Source organism: Rhinolophus hipposideros, assembly GCF_964194185.1.
Source record: "Rhinolophus hipposideros genome assembly, chromosome: 1".
Taxonomy (NCBI): domain Eukaryota; kingdom Metazoa; phylum Chordata; class Mammalia; order Chiroptera; family Rhinolophidae; genus Rhinolophus; species Rhinolophus hipposideros.
Window position 1 is genome coordinate 109,660,478 of NC_138047.1, and position 22,304 is coordinate 109,682,781.

The following is a 22,304-nucleotide window of genomic DNA, read 5'->3' on the forward strand; positions in this document are numbered from 1 at the left end:
CGTCTGGCCTCCCGACTCCGTTCCGGTGAGGTTTCCTTTCATTAACGTTCACAGCGACCTAGCTCAGATCACACACTAACAACGGCCACGAAGACTCACCTCACCCCAGTCCTACCAGGCCTGGGGCCAATGCTTTTGTTTTCTCCGCCACTGTCTCAGCCAACCAGAATGCGACATTCGGAAGCGCCGTGCAGCCCCTGCTCGTCCTACCACACCCCCACCAGGTGAGTAGGGCACTGGCTCTGACCTCACCTAGGCACACACGCAAGCGCCGGCGAGCTTTGCTGATACACTTGTGTGATTCTACACGCCTGTGAGTGTTTTCCGTGGGCTCAGCCCAAGCTCGGCTACGAATTACATCAAGGGGCAGAAGCACGATGCTCCTTTCAGGGCACTAGAGGCAACGGGAGGGGGAGGGGGAGGAGAGGGGGAGGGGGAGGGGGAGGGGGACACGCTCAGAGGGGGACACAGGGCAGTGGCCGGCGGCGACCCTGCTGGCGGGACCCTTTGAAAGACCGCGCTCGTGCTTGGGCATCATCGTGGGGGAAACTCGGACTTTGAAAAGGAAAATCGCCGGAGCCACGGAAGAACACTCGGAGTTGGTCTGGAAACTCGGGACCAGGAGAGGGATGCCGAGAAGCGAGGGTGGAAAAGCCGCCGCCTTCCGCTCCGAGAACACTACTACGACTTGCGACCTTAGAGAGGGGCACTGAGGGGCCGGGGGGGGGGCGCTGCCATGCATTCAGGGTGGGCAGGGCACCTCTCTGCGTTCAGGCCGGGAACGCCGTCCTTTCCCTGGTGCTCCGTGTGGCCACCCGGCGTGCCGCTGGGGGATTTGGATCCACACTCAGGGCCAGCACTTGGTGACACCCTCTGTCCCTCCCATCGGTGGGGACGTCAGAGGCCGCTCAACCCCTCTCCTCGTCCGGGCCCGACGCTCCGAAAACTCCCCAGATGTGGGGAATGGGGCCGCTGGGACGAGCCGGGCATCCGCGGGTGGGCCAGACACAGGCCCAGGACCAGATGGGTGGGCGGGGCCTGGCTCCGGGCGTGGGCGGGGCCTGGCTCCGGGCGTGGGCGGGGCCTGGCGGTGGGCGGGGCACGTCGGTTGAAGTTCCGGGAAGGTGACCGGGCGCGGAAGTGTCGGCGGCCGCGCGCCCTCCCGTCCGGGCCCGCAGACATGTCGTCTGGGGAGGCGGTGTCCGGTGGGCGGGAGGGGGCCCCCCGCGCGGCCGCCGCGCTCTGCGGCCTGTACCACGAGGCCGGGCAGCGGCTGAGGCGCCTGCAGGACCAGCTGGCCGCGCGCGACGCCCTCATAGAGCGCCTCCGCGCCCGCCTGGCCGCGCTCGAGGGGGACGCGGCGCCCTCGCTCGTGGACGCGCTGCTGGAGCAGGTGGCGCGCTGCCGGGAGCAGGTCCGGCAGCAGGAGGGCGGCGCGGTGGAGGCCGCGCTGCGCCAGGTGGGGGCGAGTGGGGGGGGTGTGCGTCCGTGTGTCAGGGTTACGGGCCTGTGCTGGTTCTTTCTAAGAAAAGTACTTACATATAGTTGGTGTGTAGTATTAAACTAGTTTTAGGAGACAATGCAGTGGCTCTCCGTTTATGGACCTTACGATGTGGTCACCACTCGAAGCCTAACCATCTGTCGCTGTACTGTCATAAACTTGTCCCAATATTACTGACTGTACCCCCCTCCCCTTTTGCACCTGTCTCCCCACCCCCTCCCATCTGGTGACCATCAATTTGTTCTCCGTATCTATGTTTGTTTTTGTTTTGTTTGTTCATTTATTTTGATATTTTAGATTCCGCATATAAGTGAAATCATATGGTATTTTTCTGTCTGACTTACTTCACTTCGCATAATACCGTGTATCATCCATGTTGCCACAAATGGCAGGATTCCGTCCTTTTTATGGCAGAGTAGTATTCCATTGTATATATGACATTTTCTTTATCCTTTTATCTATTGATGGACCCCCAGGTTGCTTCCGTATCTTGGCTACTGTAAATAATGCTGCAGCAAACCTAGAAGTGCAGATATCTTCAAATTATTGGACTTCTTTGGATAAATACCTAGAGGTGGAATTGCTGAGTCATAAGGTAGTTCAAGTTTTAATTTTTTGAGGCTCCTCCATACTGTTTCCCATAGCGGCTGCACCAATTTGCAGCCCCATCAACAGTGTACGAGGGTTCCCTTTTCTCCACATCCTTACCAGCACTTGTTCGTGGATTTATTGGTGATAGCCATCCTGATAGATGTGAGCTGATACCTCACTGGTTTTGATTCACATTTCCCTGATGATTAGTGATGTTGAGCATCTTTTCATATGTCTGTTGGCCATCTGTATGTCCTCTTTGGAGAAATGTCTATTCAGGCCCTATTTTGGGTTCCTTGAGATTCCATATTAATTTTAGGATGATTTGTTTGATTTCTGAAAAAAAAAATCATTGGGATTTTGATAAGGATTGCATTGAATTTGTAGATCACTTTGCGTAGTATTGACGTTTTAACAATGTGAAATTTTCCAATCTGAATATGGGGTGTGTTTCCATTTATTTAAGTCCTCTTTAGTTTTTTTCTGTAATGTTTTGTAGTTTTCATTGTACAAGGCTTTCACCTCCTTGAGTAAATTCCTATTTTATTTATTTATTTATTTATTTATTTATTTTTTATTGGGGAAGGTGAACAGGACTTTATTGGGGTACAGTGTGTACTTCCAGGACGTTTTTTTCTAAGTCAAGTTGTTGTCTTTTCAATCTTAGTTGTGGAGGGTGCTGTTCAGCTTCAAGTTGTCCTTTCAGTCTTAGTTGTGGAGGGCATAGCTCAGTGCCAGGTCCAGTTACTGTTGCTAGTTGCAGGGGGCAGCCCCCATCCCTTGCGGGAGTCGAACCAGCAACCTTGTAGTTGAGAGAATGCGCTCCAACCAACTGAGCCATCTGGGAGGCAGCTCAGCTCAAGGTGCCGTGTTCGGTCTTAGTTGCAGGGGGCAGAGCCCCCATCCTTGCGGGATTCGACGAGTTGAATCGGCAACCTTGTGGTTGAGAGCCCACTGGCCCATGTGAGAATCGAACCAGCAGCCTTTGGAGTTAGGAGCACGGAGCACCAACCGCCTGAGCCACTGGGCCAGCCCTATTTTATTCTTTCTGATACTTTTGTAAATGGAATTGTTTTCATAATTTCCTTTTCAGAGTCTTCATTGTTAATGTATAGAAACACTTTTTTATTTTTTTATGTTGACTCATTTTCTGCTACTTTGCTGAATTCATTTATTAGTTCAAATAAAAAAAACTATTTTTTTTTGGTAGAATCTTTGAGTTTTCTCTATATAAATCATATCATCTGCAAACAGATGTCATTTTATTTTACTATTTGGATGCATTTTCTTTCTTTTCCTTGCCTAGTTGCTCTGGCTAGAATTTCTAGTACTCTGTTGAATAGAAGTGGTGAAAGTAGGAGCCCTTGCCTTGTTCCTGATCTTGGAGGAAAAGTTTTCAGTCTTTCACCATTGGATATGTTTGCTATGCATTTTTCACATATGGCTTTTACTATGTAGAGATAATTTCCTTCTATTTTTAGTTTGTTGAATGTTTTTATTAGGAAAGAATGTTGAATTTTGTCAAATGCTTTTTCTGCATCAATTGATATGATCATGTGTTTTTTCCCCCCTTCATTCTCTTAATGTGTTGTATTACATCAATCATTTTCCTTCCTCTCCTCCCCTCCCCTCACTCTTCTCTTTTCTTTATAATGAAATGTTTGTGAACTTACCACAGCAGGAAAATGTATTACCTAAATGTGTGTATAACAAATTTGGTGAAAAATTGTCTGATTGGAGAAGTTTAATATCATTTTGTTCATTCTAAGGGATCCATGCTGAGTTATAGAGGCAAAGAAGCATCAAACATATATTGTGCTTCATGTCCCCCAAAAGGCTTCATTTTCATGCCATTATTGTTTACTAGATATTTATCGACAATTATCTGATTATCTTCAGATATTATAAATGAGACCCTGCTGATAAAGTTAGGTATGTCAAGAACATGATGAATTTGCAACATGTAGAAAGTAGAACTAAAGTGCAAATGGGAATCAGGGCCTATCAATACATAACTGAAATGATGCTCAATAAGTGTCCAGTTTGCCAAATTGATCTCTGAACCTTCTACACTGCTGCCCAGAAGATTAATATGCTGCATCTCTTATTCTTTTAAAAAGCCAGGGATGACCTTAGTCATGTATTTAGTATCACCTTCTCACTCTCTTTAAGAGGAAACGATGATGAAACTTGCTAGTTTCCTTGTGAGAAGTACAGAAAGGATTATAGAAGTGCCCTGGGCTATAATACTTCCTCAGTATGGGGCACCAGTGAGCAGCAAATGTTACATTAAATGTTGAAAAACTGCACTTAAATCTGGTTGCATCACTGTCTCGCTGTGTTACTTTGAGAAAGTCATTTAATGTTCTGGTTCTCTCATCAGTTAGACTAAAATAACAATACCTAGCTCATAGGACCATTTGTCTATTCATTCAGGTAGTAGATATTTGATGAATGCCTACTGTATGCCAATTTTTTACATTTAAATTACAGTTGACATACAGTGTTGTGTTAGTCTCAGGTGTACACCTTCGTGATTATATACCTTATGAAGTGATCACCCAGTAAGTCTAGTCCCCATCTGGCACCATCCATAGTTATTACAATGTTATAAACTATACTCCCTAATTCCTACTTTCCATCCCTGTGACTGTTTTGTAAGTACCAATTTGTACTTCTTAATCCCTTCTCCTTTGTCACCCATCTCCCCAAGCCCCTCCCATCTGGCAACTATCAGTTTGTTCCCTGTATCTATACGTCTTAACATGTTGTATGTTCATCACAACACAAAACTCATAATATGCTATACTTCTGTTCTATGTAATATTTTCCACAAAGGCAATAGATTATTTCTAGAATGTCTGTATTCTCAACTAGGATGTAAGTTTCATAAAGATAGAAATCTGCCTTTCTTGATCCTTTCTGCATTTCCAGGGTCTATCAAAATATCTGGCAGGGTATTATGCTAAGTGAAATAAATCAGACTGAGAAAGACAAATACCATCGAATTTCACTTATATGTGGAATAAAAAAAAAAACACAAAATATGTGAACAAAACAGAAATTTTGTGTGTTTTCCAGTTTTCTGTTGTTGACTTCTATCAACATCCTATTGTGCAGACGATACTTTGTATGATACCTATGTTTTTGAATCCGTTGAGCCTTAATATGTGTCCTAACATATGGTCAGTCCTGGACAATGTCCCATTTGCACTTGAGAAAAATGTGTGTGCTGTTGTTGGACATAGTGTTCTTTATATGTTTGTAAAATCTAATTGGCTTATTGTGTTTTGTCCTGCTTCCTCACTTATCTTCAGTCTGGTGGTTCTGTCCGTTATTGAGAGTGGGGTGTTGAGGTCTCCAACTATTATTGTAGAGCCGTCTATTTCTCACTTCAATTCTGTCAGTTTTGGGTTCATACATTTTGTTGGCCTGTTCTTAGGTACATAAATGTTTATAATCTTCTTGCTGTGTTAAACCTTTTATTAATGTACAATATCCTTTGTTTCTTGTAACCTTTTTTGAATTAAAGTCTATTTTGTCTATTAGTATAGCCACTCATGCCCACTTTTGGTTACTATTTGCACAGAATGTTTTTCTGTCCTTTCACTTTCAATCTGTTTGTGAATCTCCTGTAGACAGCATCTAGTTGGATCATGTGTTTTTATCCATTCTGCCAATCTCTGTCTTTAAGGAGATTTTAATCCATTTACATTGAAAGCCATTACTGATAAAGCTGAACTACTTGTTATTTTGCTGTTTGTTTTCTATATACTTTATAGCTTTTTTGTTCTTCATTTCCTTATTACTGTCTGCTTTAGTGTTTGTTTTTTTGTAATGAAATATTTAATTCCTTTCTCATTTCCTTTTGTGTATATTCTATAGCTATTTTTTTGTGTGTGGTTACATTGGAAATTACATTTAAACTCCTAAAGTTACACCACTCCAATTTGAGTTTATACCAGTTTATGTTCAATAACCTACAAAAACTCTGCTCCTTTACAGCTCCATCCCCACCCCTTTCAGTTGTTGATGTCACAAAATTACATCTTTATACACCATGTGCCCCCAAACACAAATTAATCTTTTAGGGTGATTAGTCTCTTAATTACGTAGGAAACGTGGAGTTACAAATCAAAAATTACAATAATGCTAACATTTACACTAATACTTTTTGTATTAGTCTTTTAAATCATGTAGAAAACAAACAATGGAGCTACAGATTGCTGTTACAATAATACTAGCTTTCATAATAACCCATGTGTTTACCTTTATTGACACCTTTATTTTTACATGCAGTTTTGAGTTACTGTCTAGTGTCCTCATTTCACCCTCCAGGCTCCCTTCAGCATCTCCTGTAGGGCAAGTCTAGTTGTAATGAATTCCCTCAGTTTTTGTTTATCTAGGAATGTCTTAATTTTTCCCTCACTTTTGAAGGACATAAACACACTAAGCTGGATATAGGATTCTTGATTGACAGTTTTTTGTTTTTCGTTTTAGCACTTTGTATATAAGGGCCCAAAGTATCTGATGAGACATCAGCCGATATCTTACTGAGGACCCCTTGTATGCCACAAGTTGCTTCTCTCTTGCTGCTTTCAAGAGTCTCTCTTTGTCCTTAGTTTTCCAGTTTGATTATAATGTGTCTTGGTGTTGATCTTTTTCAATTCATGTTACTTGGAGATTGCTGAGCTTCTTGAATGTTTATATTCATGTCTTTCATCAAATTTCGGAAGGTTTTAGTTATTATTTCTTCAAACATTCTTTCTGCCCCTTTCTCCTTCTGGGACTCCCACAGTGTGTATGTTGGTCCACTTGATGGTGTCCCACAGGTCACATTTCATCAATCTTTTTTCTTTCCGTTCCTCAGCCTTGATAGTTTCCATTGTCCTTTCCTCATGTTTGCTGATTCTTCTGCCTGTTCAAATCTGCCTTTGAATCTCTGCAGTGTATTTTTAATTTGAGTTCCTGTACTTTTCAGCTCCTGAATTTCCTTTTGGTTCCTTTTGAGGTTTCCTATCTCTTTATTCATATTTCCATTTTGTTCATACTTTGCTTTCTTGACTTTCTTCCCATCTTCTTTTGGTTCTTTGAGCATCTTTAAGATAGTTGTTTTAAAGTTTTGTCTAGAAGATCTGCCATCAGGTGTTTTTCAGGGACAGCTTCTGTTGATGTATTTTTTTTCCTTTGAATGGGCTGTATTTCCCTATGTCTTTGTAGCCTTGTGATTTTTTTTGTTGTTAAAAACTGGACATTTGGATTTAATAATGTGGTATCTCTGGAAATTAGATTCTCCTCCTTTACAGGGTTTGCTGGGGTTTTGTTTTTCTTTGGTTGTTGTAGGTTGTTATTGTTTTCCTTTGGTTGTTGTAGGTTGTCTCTGTGACAGGATCAGCCTGAAGAATAACTTAAGGTCTTCTCAGGTCTTTCTGAGCCCACGCCTTTCCCTGGGCATGTGTGGCCACTTTCTGATTTTCCCCTTATATGCGGCGGTTGCTTTCAAATGTCCTAGTCTTTAATATCTAGCTCCTTCCTAAGAGGAGAAAAAGTGAAATATGAGTGGGGGTAAAAAAGGGCACTGGCCCTTTAAGTCCCCTGGTAGTCCCTTCAGCTGGAAGGGGTGGGGCTTGAAACAAGGGGGGAGGTGCAACAGCAGTGGCTCCCACCTGTTTGTCTGCACCTCTGTTATTAGAAGCAGCAATCCCTGATCAGCTCACTGATAGCTGGAGGACAAGGCCCTCTTTGCCCACCTGGGCTCCTGCAAGCGGCATGTAGGCTGCTCCAGGAACAGGTGCACAGCTGCCTGCCCCGCGGCTGGGGAGGGGGTGGGTAGCTGCTGACTTTCGTGGACTCTGTTATGGCAGCCTGAGCAGACTAACGCAGGGACAAAGGCCAAAGAAGCCATGCCTCTTATTTTGCGGGCTGGTCCACAGGATTACCGGTAGGATTATTTGCATGTTTTGTGTCTGTCTGGAGCTCTGGAACCGTAGGCTCCAGTGACAGGCTCTCCCAGGGGATGTCAGCCCATTTGCTGACTTCTGCTTCACGTCTGTGTGTGCACGCGGGGGTCCTGGGACAGGCCCTGTTTTCTGACAGCAGTGGTCTGAGTGCCTCTGTGGCCTAAGAACAGTCCCTCATTGGACAGAGCTCTAGCCGGATGGCTCAGTGCATCTCCAGCGTTAAGAGCAGCAAGTGCTGAGAACCCAGGGCTCACTGGTCCTGGCGTCCTCATACATCGGGCAGCCCTTTGGGGGTTGCCCTGCCTCTTGGTGGTTTTGCCTTTGTTTCTCTGGCTCTGGCAGGTTCCCAGTAACGAGGGACAAAGCCAGCCCTACACAGGGCGTATTTTGTCACCCAGCAAGTCTCCATTTATTATGGAAGCCAAGTTATTTCTAAACTGACATTTGAAAGCTGTTTTTTAAGCCAAAAACTAAGGCTCGTGAGTCTTTAAGAATCAGCGGACCTCACCCCACACTCGGCCACATGTCCATGGTTTTGTGTGTCTGTGTTGTGAACAGGCTGGGAGCAGTTCAGGTCCTGAGCTCTCTCGCCAGTCTTATGCCCAGCCATGGGCATCCATGTGGCACTAGGCCTGCTGCCCAGGCCTGGTGTGTGGAAATGACAGCATGTGTCCTCAGGCAGCGCCGGGAACCAACCCCGCCCAGTCCCTAGGAGGTGCTGCCGTTGTTTGCAGAGATGTTTCTCTCTCTTACTGTCTCCATTTGACCAGCAAGGAAGGATGCTTAGAAATCAGGTCTGGCCCAACTCGGCTAGCACCAGGGACAATGTGAGGGAGCTGTGGTAAATGGAGGCACGGCAGCTGCGCTGCCCCGAGCCTCGGTTTGCCCATCTGTAGAAGTGGAGGTGATGGAAGCCGCCTCGTAGGCATGTGGAGGTTGCGTGATTGGTACACTGAGGGCTTACAGAGCCTTCGCTCCTGCTTGCTGTGAGTGTCTTACAGGGACTCTGAAGTTTGTTCCATGTGCTGTTCCACGGGACACAAGCCTGCGCTGGTGTTGGATTATTTATAGAATTCCTGTCTGCATTTGTTTCATATGTACTTGTATGTACATTGTTTTATATGTAATGTGTATTTATGCTGAGTAAACTTCAGAGACATTTCTGTCATGCTACTGAAATCAGCGCTGTTGACTTGACTAAAATTTAATGACAGTGCACTCAGGGCAGGTCTCTGGCACCAACTGTGTCTTCTGCACTCACCCTTGAGCCACCATCACAGGTAACCAGGGCCAGACTGGATGAGTGAGGCAGAAGAGGTCAGAGCTCCGACACTGCCATGCCACCACAGCTGCGGTGCTGGCTGCCATCTGTCCCTTGTCTACGGGACCAGGCCCCTGACCAGCTGGTAATGCTTACAAAAGTGATCAATTTCTAAAGAAAACAAACAAGTTCAAGGCCAAAAAGCAGGCCTGGATTTGTGTTTGTAGGTTCAGCGCCACAGGAATACTCAGCCGTGAGAACCTGAGATTCCACTGGGGGTTTGGCGTTCTTTCTGTTCATACCGTGTTTCCCCAAAAATAAGACCTGGCTGGACAATCAGCTCTAATGTGTCTTTTGGAGCAAAAATTAATATAAGACCTGATATTATATTATATTAATTATATTATATTATATATTATATCCTGTCTTATATTATAGTAAAATAAGACCGGGTCTTCTATTATTTTTTGCTCCAAAAGACGCATTAGAGCTGATTGTCTGGCTAGGTCTTCTTTTCGGGGAAACATGGTAGTATTTTACGTTCAGGAGGCGGCTATTGGCTCCTGCCTTCGCTGCCCCACACAGAGTCTGGCCATGTGACGTGGCACCAGCTGGCAGCCTGCAGCAATGTGGGTGGCCCCTGCACCTCCCAACCCTGGCGTGGAGGGCCGTCTGCTGCGAGGGTGTGCTCATGCCGACGGGTCAGCCTTCAGAGCAGCACCTCTTCCTCCATCAGTCCTGAAAGAAGGCCTGGACTCTACTCGGGTGAGGTCGTCAGGCCCGTAAGGCAGAAAAGTGAAAGCAATGACCTGGGCCACCAAGGTGCCCCTGCAAAGTCAGAAGGGAGTGAGATGCGACCAGATTACAGGCTCATCCCTGGTGAGCTGTTCCGTTTGACACTTCGGTCAACCCATTGTCCAACCCCGCGTTAGACGGTTCCCGCTTGCCAGGGTCTGATGTCACTTCCCCCGCCCTCGCCGTTACTTCCATCTTCCTCGAGCCTCTGCTCTTTTCCTCTGTCCAGCCCTGTGGGGAAGTCGGATCAGAACCACCTCTTCCTCTAGGCCTTTGCTGAGCCATGCACTCATCTTCACTAAAATGGTCCTGCTTTCCCGTCTGTTCACTTCTAGCGCGACATCCAAGCGACATGGGAATGAGAGGAACCCTTAGAAATTCCCTGAGTGAGCGGGGGCGGGATTTCCAGAATGTTTGCTGAGGCACTTGGTCCGTGGTGCAGTCAGGCCGGGCTTATCCTGCGGAGTAGGTCGTCATGGATGCTGGGGGCGTTTGCGTGGGGCGTGTGGGCCCAGGGAGCTGCGGTGGGACCCAGTGTGTGCTGCGGTCCAGTGTCCCCCATTTGCCCTGAACCCTGTCTATGTATCTCCCGGGCAATTGTCCCATGCATGTGTTTGCACAAGAGTCCCAGGAAGTGGCCGCATGTCTGTCCATCAGTTGGAGGTGTGTTCTGTAAGCCTGGAATATACCGTGATCCAGCAAAGGCTAGGCGGAGAACAGTGGTGCTGTAGGGTCCATCTGTGTAAAAACACATGTGTTCTAGATGCTTATGAATGTTCCAGAAAGATAAGTGCCCAAATAGTGAACAGCAGTTGCCTCTGCAGAGTGCAGGTGGAGGTTAGTTGGGAACAAAGGAATTTAAGTTTTCATATTATTTCCCTTCCATGTTTGAATTTTTTGTAAGTGTGCATGGTTTTGTTTAAAGTAGTTAGAGAATAATAAGTCCTGGTTCCCTGAGTGGCCCAGCCTCAGTCCTCTGAGAGGTGGGGTGCGGTGTTTGCTGGTGTCTGCTCTTCTCACGTGCAAGTGCCCAGTGGGCCAGACTCTCCTGCCGGGAAGCTCGGGCTCGTCCCCGACTTTTCCAAAGCTGGTTTTCATTTGTAGGACGGACTGGTTCACCCTCCTATAACTCCCTCAGGCACTGTTTGTGTTGGAGCTTTCTCTGAAAATGGGAAAGCACAAATTAAGGCTAGTATACAGCAAATTGTAATTTTAAGGGCTGTTGTTTTTAAGGAAGTAATTGGGGTTGGGTGTATTTGTTTCCCAGAGCTGCTGTAACAAAGTACCTTTGTAGCTTAACCAGGAGGCTTAAAACAACAGAAATGTAATCTTTCACAGTTCTAGAAGCCAGAAGCCAGAAATCAGGGCTCGGGGACGGTCTTTCTTGGCCCCTCGCAGCCCTTGGTGGCGGTGGCCGTCCTTGGGGTCCGTTGGCTGACGCATCACTCGTGTCTCTGCCTCCGTCTTCACGTGGCTTCTTCTGTCTCTGTGTCCACATTTCCCTCTTCTCACAGGTGTACTAGGCATTGGGTCAGGGCCCATTCCAGTCCAGCATGACTTCATTTTAACTCATTATATCTGTAAAGACCCTGCTTCTAAACAAAGGCACAGTCCCTAGTATCAGTTGGCTGTGGCCGTATCTTTGGGGGGCTGCCCTCTGCAGTGGGTTCTACTCTTCCTGTGGAGAAGTGTTTGGAATTGTCGCACTAAGTCACTGATGATATAAAATATAAAATTATGACCTTACTCACGAAAATAGATGACGTTTCACATAGAGCACTATAGGCTGAAAACTTCAAAGTTAATTACGAGTTCAGTAGCCAGCCTCTGAGTGATGGGGTCTGGGCAGCTTTCTTTTGCTTTCTCTCTATAACATTTGTCTCTGGCATAGCTTTTAATCAGATGAACTGTGCTTTTAAATCTTCCACTTAGGAAATTGAGAGACTCTCTGAGCAACTAGAAGAAAAGGAGAGGGAGTCCCAGCGGCTGATGAGCCAGCCGGGGCACGAGCAGGAGCGGGAGGTGGCCCTGCTGCGGAAGCATGTCGCAGAGAAGGAGCGGGCGCGGGCTGCCAGTGACATCCTGTGCCGCTCTTTGGCCGACGAGACCCATCAGCTGCGGAGGACTCTGGCCGCCACTGCCCACATGTGCCAGCATCTGGCCAGAAGTCTGGATGAACTGCAGCGAGCACAGGGGGCCGTTGGGGAGAAGACCCCTGAGGTGGGCCCATGCACATGCAGGCCGTGGGGGGCGGGGCTGGCATCGTCTCCAGGCACAGAGTCCCTCAGCACTCAGGCGGTTGGGCGCCCAGAGCCCTCTTCTGTTCTCTGGCTTTTGAGGCAGAGCCTGCCCATCAGCAGATTTTTCTAGAATGATGGAACGTGCCAAATGCATAGCAAAGCAGGGCAGCCTGCTTCACAGCCTGCCTTAGCTGCACTTTGGTCTCAGCTGCCTTAGCTGAGGATGGGAGGCAGGGCTGGGGCTGGAGGGGCTGCCCTGAGCCAGTATTGTCAAGTGTGTTCAGCAGCTGAGGAAGCTGCAGAGCGAGGCCAGGGGCAGCATCTGCCGGGGCCACACGTGCGGGGGGCCTCGCGTCCCAGAGAGGCGGGGCAGGGCTGGCCTGGTGGTGGCTTTCTGCAGAGCTGGGCTGCAGTGTCGGAGGCTGGCTTTTGGGCACACTCGTGCCAGCAGCATGGCCTGCCTTGATGGGAGACCTCGTTGTCCCTGGCGGGAGGACAGAGAGCTCCAGCCGGGCACCATGCAGGGTGGGGCGCGGGGGACAGTGAGGGCCTCAGCATCAGAAATCCCGTAAGGCAGCATCACGGGGGCCCCTGGGCCGCGTGTTGGGAGCAGAAGAGCAGCGGGGTGACGAGGTGTGCTTTGCCCCACGCCTTGCGCAGGTAGCTCCTTTCCAGGTGGTCCTGAGGCCACACCAGGGCTCGCAGAAACGCCACGCGTGCTCGGGCGGCGGGTCCAGCTCCTGAGCAGTGGGGTCCCTCACAGGGAGAGGCTCCACCTGACAACTGCCTGTCTCAGTTGGGTGGATTCCCTGAAAAGGGAGCCTCAGAAAGACAAGCGTGTTTCAGAAGCCTACAGAAAAGTGCATTGTGGGAGGAGGCGGAGGTTCTTGTCCGACTTTGAGTCAGTGTCATTTCCCTCTGGGGATCTGAGAGCAGCCGCACAGGGAGGTCGGCCTGTGGGGCCTGGGGCCTGTGGAAGGGTTGGCGGCAGGTCACCATCTGAGTCAGCATCACTTCCCAGCCCTGGCCTCCACTGAGCGGCCTGGGGCTTCCCCAGCACAGACCGGCTGAGGACAGGCACTTCCTTTGTTATTCAAGGGGAATTCTCAAAAACAACGTCATCAGCATCCAGCCTGGGGGACTGGTAAATGCACCGCCTCCTTTCCTGAGACTGGTCGGCTGGGTCTGCCCACCACCGCGAGGGGGGTTCCGGGCGCGGCTCGTGGGCATGAGGGAAAGTCAGGCTGCTGTGGACACAGTCGGAGGTTGGCCCTGACTGTCTGAAGCCATGGTGGTGTCATGGGTGTGGAGAGAGGTGGCCCCTGGCATCTGTGTGCCCCCGGCCGGAGTCTCCTCAGTTGTACATCGGGACTAAGCTTCCTGACCTGCGACAGTGGAAGTCGGGAGGGAAGACTGGCCTGGCCCCGTGGGGTGGGTCTGCAGAATGAGAGCAGCCCTGCCCAGCCACCGCTGCAGGCGGAGTCCGCCTGTCCCTGCTTTGCTTCTCCGCTGATGGATGGCGGCCGCCTGTGGCACCTGCCACCTCAGTCTCTGGTCTGGCTTCCTCCCCACTTGCTGCACGTGACTGTCATGTTTGGTGACCTGGTGTCTTCTCTGTCCCTTTCTTATGCAGACAGAACGTACAGGCGGGGACGCTTCTGTCCGGGCTGCTGTCGAGAAGTTACAGGAAGAAAACCGACTGCTAAAACAGAAGCTCACACACGTGAGTGCCGCCCCCATGTCACTGAGAGCTGCAGGGGAGGGTCCTGGCCGCGCGTGGGGTCGCCTCCGCCCTCAGGCCACTCTGGCTGACTCACACGGCCTAGAACGTCTGGTCACTCTCCACCCCCAGCTAACTCACCTGTCAGCAAAAGGGATGGGAACACAGCACCAGGTCCTCTTCTGTTTAGGACGGTTGCTGCACAGCTGCCACTGCAGGAGAACGCACCGGGTCGCTCCTCAGTAGCTTACGTTCGGGGCCTTGAGCGCAGGCGTCTCTGCGTGTCCCCATGAGCTTTTCCTCTCTGTCCCGGCAGGTGGAAGATCTCAACGCCAAGTGGCAGTGCTATGACGCCAGCAGGGACGAGTACGTGCGGGGGCTGCACGCACAGCTGAGGGGGCTGCAGGCCCCCCACGCGCCCGAGAGGCCATCCGCCCCTGAGCTGATGAGGAAGGAGATCTCCCGGCTCAACAGGCAGCTGGAGGAGCGGGTGAATGACTGCGCAGCCGCCCGGCGGGAGCTGGCGGCCTTGAGGACGGCCCAGGACGCGGCGCTGGAGCGCGCGCAGATGTTGGAGCAGCAGGTGTCCACGCCACGGGACAGCGGCACGGGGCCTGTGGGGACGTTCTTTCCTGGAGCAGAGATGGCGCAGCCTGGTCACAGCTCAGTGTCTTGTCTCCTTTCAGATTCTCGTGTACAAGGATGACTTCACATCGGAAAGGGCCGACCGAGAGCGGGCTCAGAGCAGGATTCAGGAGCTGGAGGAGACGGTGGCGTCCCTGCGGCGCCAGGTGTCCTGGAGACAGGTAGGGCGTGGGGGCTCGGTGCCACCTGAGCAACAGGTGTCCTGGAGACAGGTAGGGCGTGGGGGCTCGGTGCCACCTGAGCACACTTACTGCTTCTTTCGTTTTCATGAACTTCAAGCCATTCTGTGTGGGCTGGACCCTAATGTCCCTGTTCCAGGCAGAGCCACCTGGGGCCCGGTGGCAGAAAACAAACCTCCGCATGGTCTTGTGTGTGTGGAGGTGGCTGGCATGGGGCATGTGACTGCAGAGGTGGCTGTCCTCAGGGTCTGTCACGTACCAGATAGCACGTCATGGGCCCCAGGTGCCCTCTTGGAAGCTTCCTTCATACATGTCTCCTCTGTGCTGTGACCCTGGCAGGACCCTGGTTGTCCTGTCGCACAGAAGTGGATGCTGAGGCCCAGGGCCCCAGTTAGTGCAGAAACCTCAGGAGCCTGTTTCCTTCACCAGTGAGCGACTCTGAAACCCCAGGGCCCTCAAAGAACTTCCGTCCTCACAGGCTGCATAGTAGTGAAACCCCCTGGGACCTGGTGCTCGCACCCAGCCGACCTAGGATCCGCCCACCCTGCACAGCCACCCGCCTTGCTGGTAGCTCCCGTGTCTCCTGTGTGAGGGAGATGAGGGTCAGGAGGCCACCCTGGGCTAAGTCCGTAACAGTGAGCCTGGTGCAGGTGGCCGAGCAGGTGGGGACGGCGGTTAGGGCCTGTGTCCCTGAGTCCCGAGCTGGCCAGGAGGCCCCGGCACTGCAGGCCTCCGTCAGGGACCCTCGGTGGCCCTGGGCAGGGGCTGCGTGTGCACGTGCATTTCCCAGGGTCTGGTTCTGCTTGTGGGTTGTCTGGTGGCCATGCACGTGAGGAAGCGTGTGACCTTGGATTGACTGAAAGGTCCTTCATGATGCTGTCGTGAGGAGACCCGCTCTAGGTCTGGGGGAACCGTGCCTTGGCACTGACTGGCCTGTGTCCCTTTCAGCTGCAGCCGTTGGCGCCTGGAATGTTGGGAGCACTGGGTGGCATAGCCAGGGAGAGTGGTACAGGAGGTGTGAGCAATGAGCCGTAGCCCTCCGGGGAATGTCCAGAGTCGGGCGTGGAGTGGCAGCACCCAGGCCCGCGGGATGTGCCCGCAGCCAGTGCTGAGACCGACTCATGCCAGGCCTGCCCCCTCTCTGCGGAAGCGCGTGGGGCACAGCGGGGCTGCCTTCTGGGCGGATTCTGTTTCTCTGGAGGGCTGGGGGTAGACTCCACTCGGGCCTGTTCCTCCATGATCACGGGGCGTCTGTGTAGTCTGCGGTTGTTAATGGGGCACGTCCCCAGCTGGGCTCTGTGCCAAGCAGGAAGCCAGGTGCGGGGCCCCCAGCACAGCCCCTGTAAATGGACCTTTGCTTTTCCCAGGACTGCCGAGAGCCAGGCTCCTGCCGGATTCCCAGTGGGAGCAAAAGCCCCAAATACTTAGAGGCTGATGCTTTGGACTTTCCCGTGCCTGGTGGCCAGCGGCCTGGGGCTGGCTCCAGAGGCCAGGGCGACCTGCAGTGCCCTCATTGCCTGCAGTGTTTCGACGATGAGCAGGGTGAGGAGCTGCTCAGACACGTGGCTGAGTGCTGCCAGTGAGCCCCTGGCGGTGGGACAGGCTGCGTGGCCCCAGCTGCAGCACTGAGGTGCCTAAGACCTGGGGCCCCAACAGGCTGAGGGTGCTTCTGATAGTTCGCCTTGGCCCCGCTCGAGCTGGAACAGACTGCGTCACAGGGACTGCCAGCGGGGCAGGAGGCAGGGTTGGGGGCATCTGTGCTCCGAAGACCTCGCTTTGCTTCTGGTGTGGAGTTTGGGTCCCCAAGCTGTCAGGCCAAGGCTGGAGCCAACGTGACAGCCCTGCCCCAGCCTGCCTCTCGAACGCTGCAGCTCACCAGCAGACGTGGTGGTCCTAAGGGTGGAAGCCCACCCCGGGACCAGGTTTGCAGAGCTGAGCACTGCCGCGGCACCAGCTCCTGGGGGCGTTCTTGGCCACAGCAGTCACACGTCTGCACCGACACATGGGGTATTGCAATAGCGTGTGTCACACATCAGAACTTAGCACACCTGTTTCCTAGTCACTGATTTTATAATAAATGTCTTTGCTGCCATGACTGCTCTGCGAGTGCGTGCTGGGGGCCGGAGTTCGAGCAGCTGGAGAGGAGACACTCTGCTGTCTGCCACCTCCCAGGGGATCCAGGGGCTGGTGGGAGTCGGGGTGCACATGCTGTCGCTCTCGCCTAGAACACCCTCTTGCCATTTCCATTTGGGTAAGTCCTCCTCAAGTCGTAGTGCAGGTGTCACATTTGGGGCATCCCCTTGCACCCTGATTTTTGGGAACCCGACTGGAAGAGGCCCGCTCTGTGGGGCGGGAGCAACAGAGCAGAAAGCCCCAGTCTCGCTGACCTGGGAGTCAGAGGAGTCTGCTGACAGCCACGCACTGGGACTAGCGGCTGTGGACCTCCCAGAGAGGAGGGAGCCACAGAAGGGGACCCTCGGGTCCTTGGCTCACCCCGAATGTGTGCAGAGTGTGGCTGGGAGGGTCCCAGGCAGAGGACAGCAGCTGGAAAGCAGAGCGCTGAGCAGGGTTCTGTGGCTCTCCATGGCAGGGGGACAGCTTTGAATGAGTCTTACGGTTAGAAGGGCTTGGTAAACATCTGGGGTTTTCCTTTGAAACCCTAGGAAACCCTAGGAGGGCCACACCTTAGCAGTGAAGCTGACATTCTAGGATAAAATGGAACAGCCCTTGTCTGAAAAATCACACAAGTTCCAGGCAACCAACCAGTAATTCACCTACCTGTTGGAACAAAACCCATCTTTCCTCATAGACAGAAAACCCAAGACTTTTCTACAATATTAACCATAAGTCCAGTATACAATAAAAAATACTGGACATATGAAAATGAAGGCAGAATGATGACATTTTTCAGACAAACACAAGCTAAACAAATTTACATCCAGGGGACTGTACTATAAGAAATAACTACAGAAATTATTCAAGCTAAGGGAACTTATTCTGGATAAAAACAAATACAGAAAGGAATGAAGAGCATGGGAGTGGGTAAATATGAATGAATATTGACTTTTTAAAACAGTAGTGTCTTGAAGGTTTTAAAACATGCAAACAGCCCAAGAGCTTCCTAGGTGCGGGAGGGGAGTGTTTAATAAACATACGATTTTAAGGTTTTTACATTAAGGTGGACTGTAATGAATTAAGGAATATGATCTCTAGGGTGACCACTAAAATAGTAACAAAAGGATTTAATTAAAAAGTTAGTAGGACATAAAAATAATGTTCTTTTCAATCCAAAGCAAGACAAGTTAGGAGAACTAAAGGAATAAAGAAGAGATGAGACAAACAGAAAATAGATTGCAAGATGGTAGAATTAAACCCAGCTGTGTCCGTAATTACATTAAAAATAAATGGACCAAACACTGACTGAAAGACAACGATTGTTACTCTGGATGAAAACCAGTCACCTATATGCTTAGTAGAAAAGATGTACTTTAAATACAAGAACACAGAATGGAAAGGATAGAAAAAGACACTATGCTAATACTAATCAAGATAATGAATGGCTACGTGATTATCAAAGGGGACTTCAAGACAAAAAAATACTACCAGAAATAAAGAGAGACATTGCATAATAACAACAAAAGGGTAAACTTATCAGGAATCTAACATTCCTAAATTTATATAGAGGTAGTAACATATCTTCAAAATATATAAAGCAAACAGCACTAGACAAAGGCACAATCATAGAGATTATGGCACTTCTCTCAGTAACTGAGAGAAGCAGGAAAAAATCAGTAAGGCCATAGAATACATGGAATGCTTATCAAAGACAAATATATGGGCCACATGTCAAGTTGCAACACAGTCCAAAGAACTGAATCACTGAGTTGGTGTTCTGAGCACAGTGAAGTTAAACCACAGCTCAGTAACAGAAAGATGACCACCAAGTTGCCAATACACTTCTAGACGGTCCCTGGGCAAAGAAAAAATGTAAATTAGAAAATACTTTGAACTGAGTGAATATGAAAATACAACCTTTAAAAAATTATGGAATGCAGCTAATGCAGTGATTAGGGGAAATTTCATAGCTCCAAATGCATATACTAGAAATGAAGAAAGGATAAAATTCAGTGATCCATGTGCCCATCTCAAGAAATGAGGAAAAGAACTGCAAATTAAACCCAAAGAAAACGGAAGGAAATAATAAAAGAGCAGAAATCAATGAAATAGAAAAATCAACAATGCTGAGTTAGTTCATTTACACAGTAATAAAACCGATAAATGCTTAGCATGACCGATCAAGAAAAAAGAGAAAACACACATTGCTAATATCAGGAATGGAAAAAGGATGACGTCACTACAGACCTTTAAAATATTAAAAAGAGGATATTATTAATACTTTATGCTAATAATAAATTTGACAAATTAGACGAAATAGATAAAATCCTTGAAAAACACAACTTACCAAACTGACACAAGAAACAGAAAAGGTGAATAGCTCTATACCCATTAGGTAAATGGAATCTGTGAGTAAAAATCTTTCATAAAGGAAAGTACAGGCCCAGAAGACATCACTGGTGAATTCTTCCAAACATTTAAGAAAGATATACCAACCTTACATACCCTCAGGAAATACGGGGAATGTTTCCCACTTGTTTTATGACACCAAAACCTGAGAAAGACAAGGCAAGTCAGACCAACATCTCATGAATAACATTAGCAAAACAAAATATTAACAAATTGCAATTAGCAATATAAAAAGGATCATACAGCATAACCAAGTGGAATTTTTATTAGGAATACCAGATTGGTTGACATTAAAAAACCCACTAAGTGTAATTAACCATAATGAACAAAATAAGAGAAAAACCTTATGATCATTTCAATAGAAGCAGAAAAAGCATGAAAAAATTCAATACCCACTCATGATAAAAACCCTCAGCAAGCTAGGATTAGAAGTAATTTCCTCAATCGGATGAAGGTGTGATGTCCCCAAATCCTACAACTAACATTATACTTGGTAAAATACTGAATGCCACCCCTGCCGAGGGTCACACCAACGCAAGGCTGTTCATTTTTTGCGTGCAATTCAGCATCGCACAGGAGCTCCCACCCAGAGCAGGGAGGTAGTAGGAAGAATAAAGGCGTGGAAAAACTGGGAAAGAAGTAAAATTGTATTCACAGATGATATGACTGGATGTGGAAAATCCTAGGGGATCTTAAGAAAAAGTTTAGAATTGTAAAATCGATTTGACAGTCTCAAGATACAAAGTCAATATATGACAAATCTATTGTGTTCCTGTATATTTACAACAATTGGAAAAGCAAGTTAAAGAAAACCTGTTGTGGGTTGAACTGTTATCTCCTCAAAAGATACGCTGATCGAAAAGATGCCGAAATCCTCACCCCGAGCCTGTGACTGTGACCTCATTTGGAAGCAGATACCCCTGCAAAGACAAGGTCACACTGGGGCAAGGTGGGCCCAAAATGCAAAGGGACACTGCTGTACAGGGAGAGTAAACGCCTCATGAGGAAGGAGGCAGAGCCTGGAGTGAGGCGTCTGTAAGTCAAGGGTGCCAGCACGGCCAGCAACCACCAGGAGCCAGGAGTGAGGCAGGGGAGCTTTTTTCCCCTCCAACCATTACAGGAAGGCATCTGTCCTGTTGACACCTGGACAGGATGGATGGCCTCCAGAACTGAGTGAAGACATTTCTCTTGTTATGAGCCAGTTTGTAGCCCTTTGTTATGGGAGCCCCGGAAGCTAATACACAACCCCATTTATGATAATGTCAAAAACACAAAATGCTTAGGAAAAATGATTGAAAGTGTGCAAAACCTCTACAATAAAAGTTACAACATACTGCTGAGAGAAACACAAGAACACGCAAGTAAACGAGGAGCCAGCATGTTGGTGGCCTGGGAAGTCAGTGGTCTCAGCTGTCATCTCTTCCCTAGTTGGTCGATAGACTCAGTGCCATCTCAATCACGATCCCACTGTGCTTTGGGACAAGCTAATTTTCAAGTTAGTGTTTTTGTTCCCTGCTTGTCTAGGACTCCAGTCACACATGTTAGAATGCGTGCTGTTGTGCCAAAGAGCATTTCCCCCAGTCTTTTTTCTCTCAGTGCTTCATTTCTGGTAGTTTTTCTTCATAGGCCATCAAGTTCATGGATATTTTCTTACTAAAGTTTCTAATCTGCTATTAATTCTATTCAGGGTATTTTTCATTTTAGATATCGTAGTTTTTTTCTTTAGAAGTTTCATTTGGATCTTTTTTATATCTTCCATTTATTCGTCCATCTTTTCCTTTACATCCTTGAGCATATTTGTGACTTACAATAGCCATTTTAAGGTTCTTATCTGCCAATTCATCATCTGTCATTTCTGGGTCTGTTTCTGTTGTTTGTTTTCCTTCTAGGCATGGTCTGGTGATTTCTGCCTAGATTCCAACACTGTAAATTTTACTTGGCTTAGTGCAGGCAGTTAAAGTTCTTAGGATCAGTTTGATCCTTCTGAGGCTTGCTTTTAGCTTTAGATTTTATTCTAGGGCTAATTTAACCCCAGTGCTAAGATAATCCCCTTCTGAGAACGCAACACAATGCCTGTGTGTGACATGGTCTCTTCACTCTGGCTGGTGGGAACAAACTTTCAGCCCTGCCACTTCTGGCGATTCCCCCCTAGATTTATGGAATTTTATTCCACACATGCACATATCAATAGATTCGAGGGAAAGCTCTGCAGATCCCTGGAACTGTGTGTAACACCCTCCTGTCTGGAACTCTGCCTCACAAATTCCAGCCACCATGGCTTCCCCAGATGCCAATCTCTGCCTCGTCCACTGGGAATCCTGATGGGCTCTGTTCCCTCTCCCAGGGCTGGGGCCGCCCTGCACTCCCTGCCTCCCTGTATGGAACCACAAGAGATCCTGAATAGCCACAGCAATCTTGAGAAAGAACCAAGTGGTAGGTATCATGCTCCCTGATATCAAACAGTACTACAAAGCTACAATAATCAGAATAGCACAACACTAGAATAAAAACACACACGTAGATCAGTAGAACAGAACAGAGAGCCAGAAGTAAGCCCACGCCTACATGGTCAGTTAACCTAAGACAAAGGAGGTAAGGATACACGATGGGGTAAAGACAGTCTATTCAATAAGTGGTGCTGGGAAAACTGGACAGACACATGCAAAAGAATGAAACTGGATTACTTTTTACACCACATACAAGAATAAACTCAAAATGGATTAAAGACTTAAATGTAAGACCCGAAACCATAAAACTAGAGGAAAACATAGGTAGTAAACTCTGACATTACTCTTAATAGTAATTTTTTCTAATGTATCATCAGGCAAGGAAAACAAAAGAAAATCAAGTGGGACTATATCAAGCTAAAAAGGTTTTGCACAGCACAG

The 22,304-nt window shown here is 48.5% G+C and overlaps 1 protein-coding gene across 6 annotated transcripts; it reads left to right on the top strand.

Annotated features, from left to right (window-relative positions):
- Positions 1-27: 27 nt before the first annotated feature.
- On the top strand, positions 28-18,376 carry TNIP2 (TNFAIP3 interacting protein 2). Of its 6 annotated transcripts, none has more exons than XM_081059014.1 (6): positions 28-224; positions 12,041-12,328; positions 13,982-14,071; positions 14,385-14,651; positions 14,755-14,874; positions 16,260-16,984. In XM_081059014.1, the coding sequence occupies exons 2-6, from the start codon at positions 12,098-12,100 to the stop codon at positions 16,473-16,475; spliced, it is 924 nt and encodes a 307-aa protein (XP_080915140.1). In that variant the 5' UTR covers positions 28-224; positions 12,041-12,097; the 3' UTR covers positions 16,476-16,984. The 6 variants fall into 6 exon arrangements, with proteins under 6 accessions (XP_080915140.1, XP_080915139.1, XP_080915138.1 ...); XM_081059012.1 differs by lacking the exon at positions 28-224 and adding an exon at positions 1,103-1,414 and having other exon boundaries at positions 16,260-16,986; XM_081059011.1 differs by lacking the exon at positions 28-224 and adding an exon at positions 1,103-1,459 and having other exon boundaries at positions 16,260-16,985.
- The last annotated feature ends 3,928 nt before the right edge of the window (positions 18,377-22,304 follow it).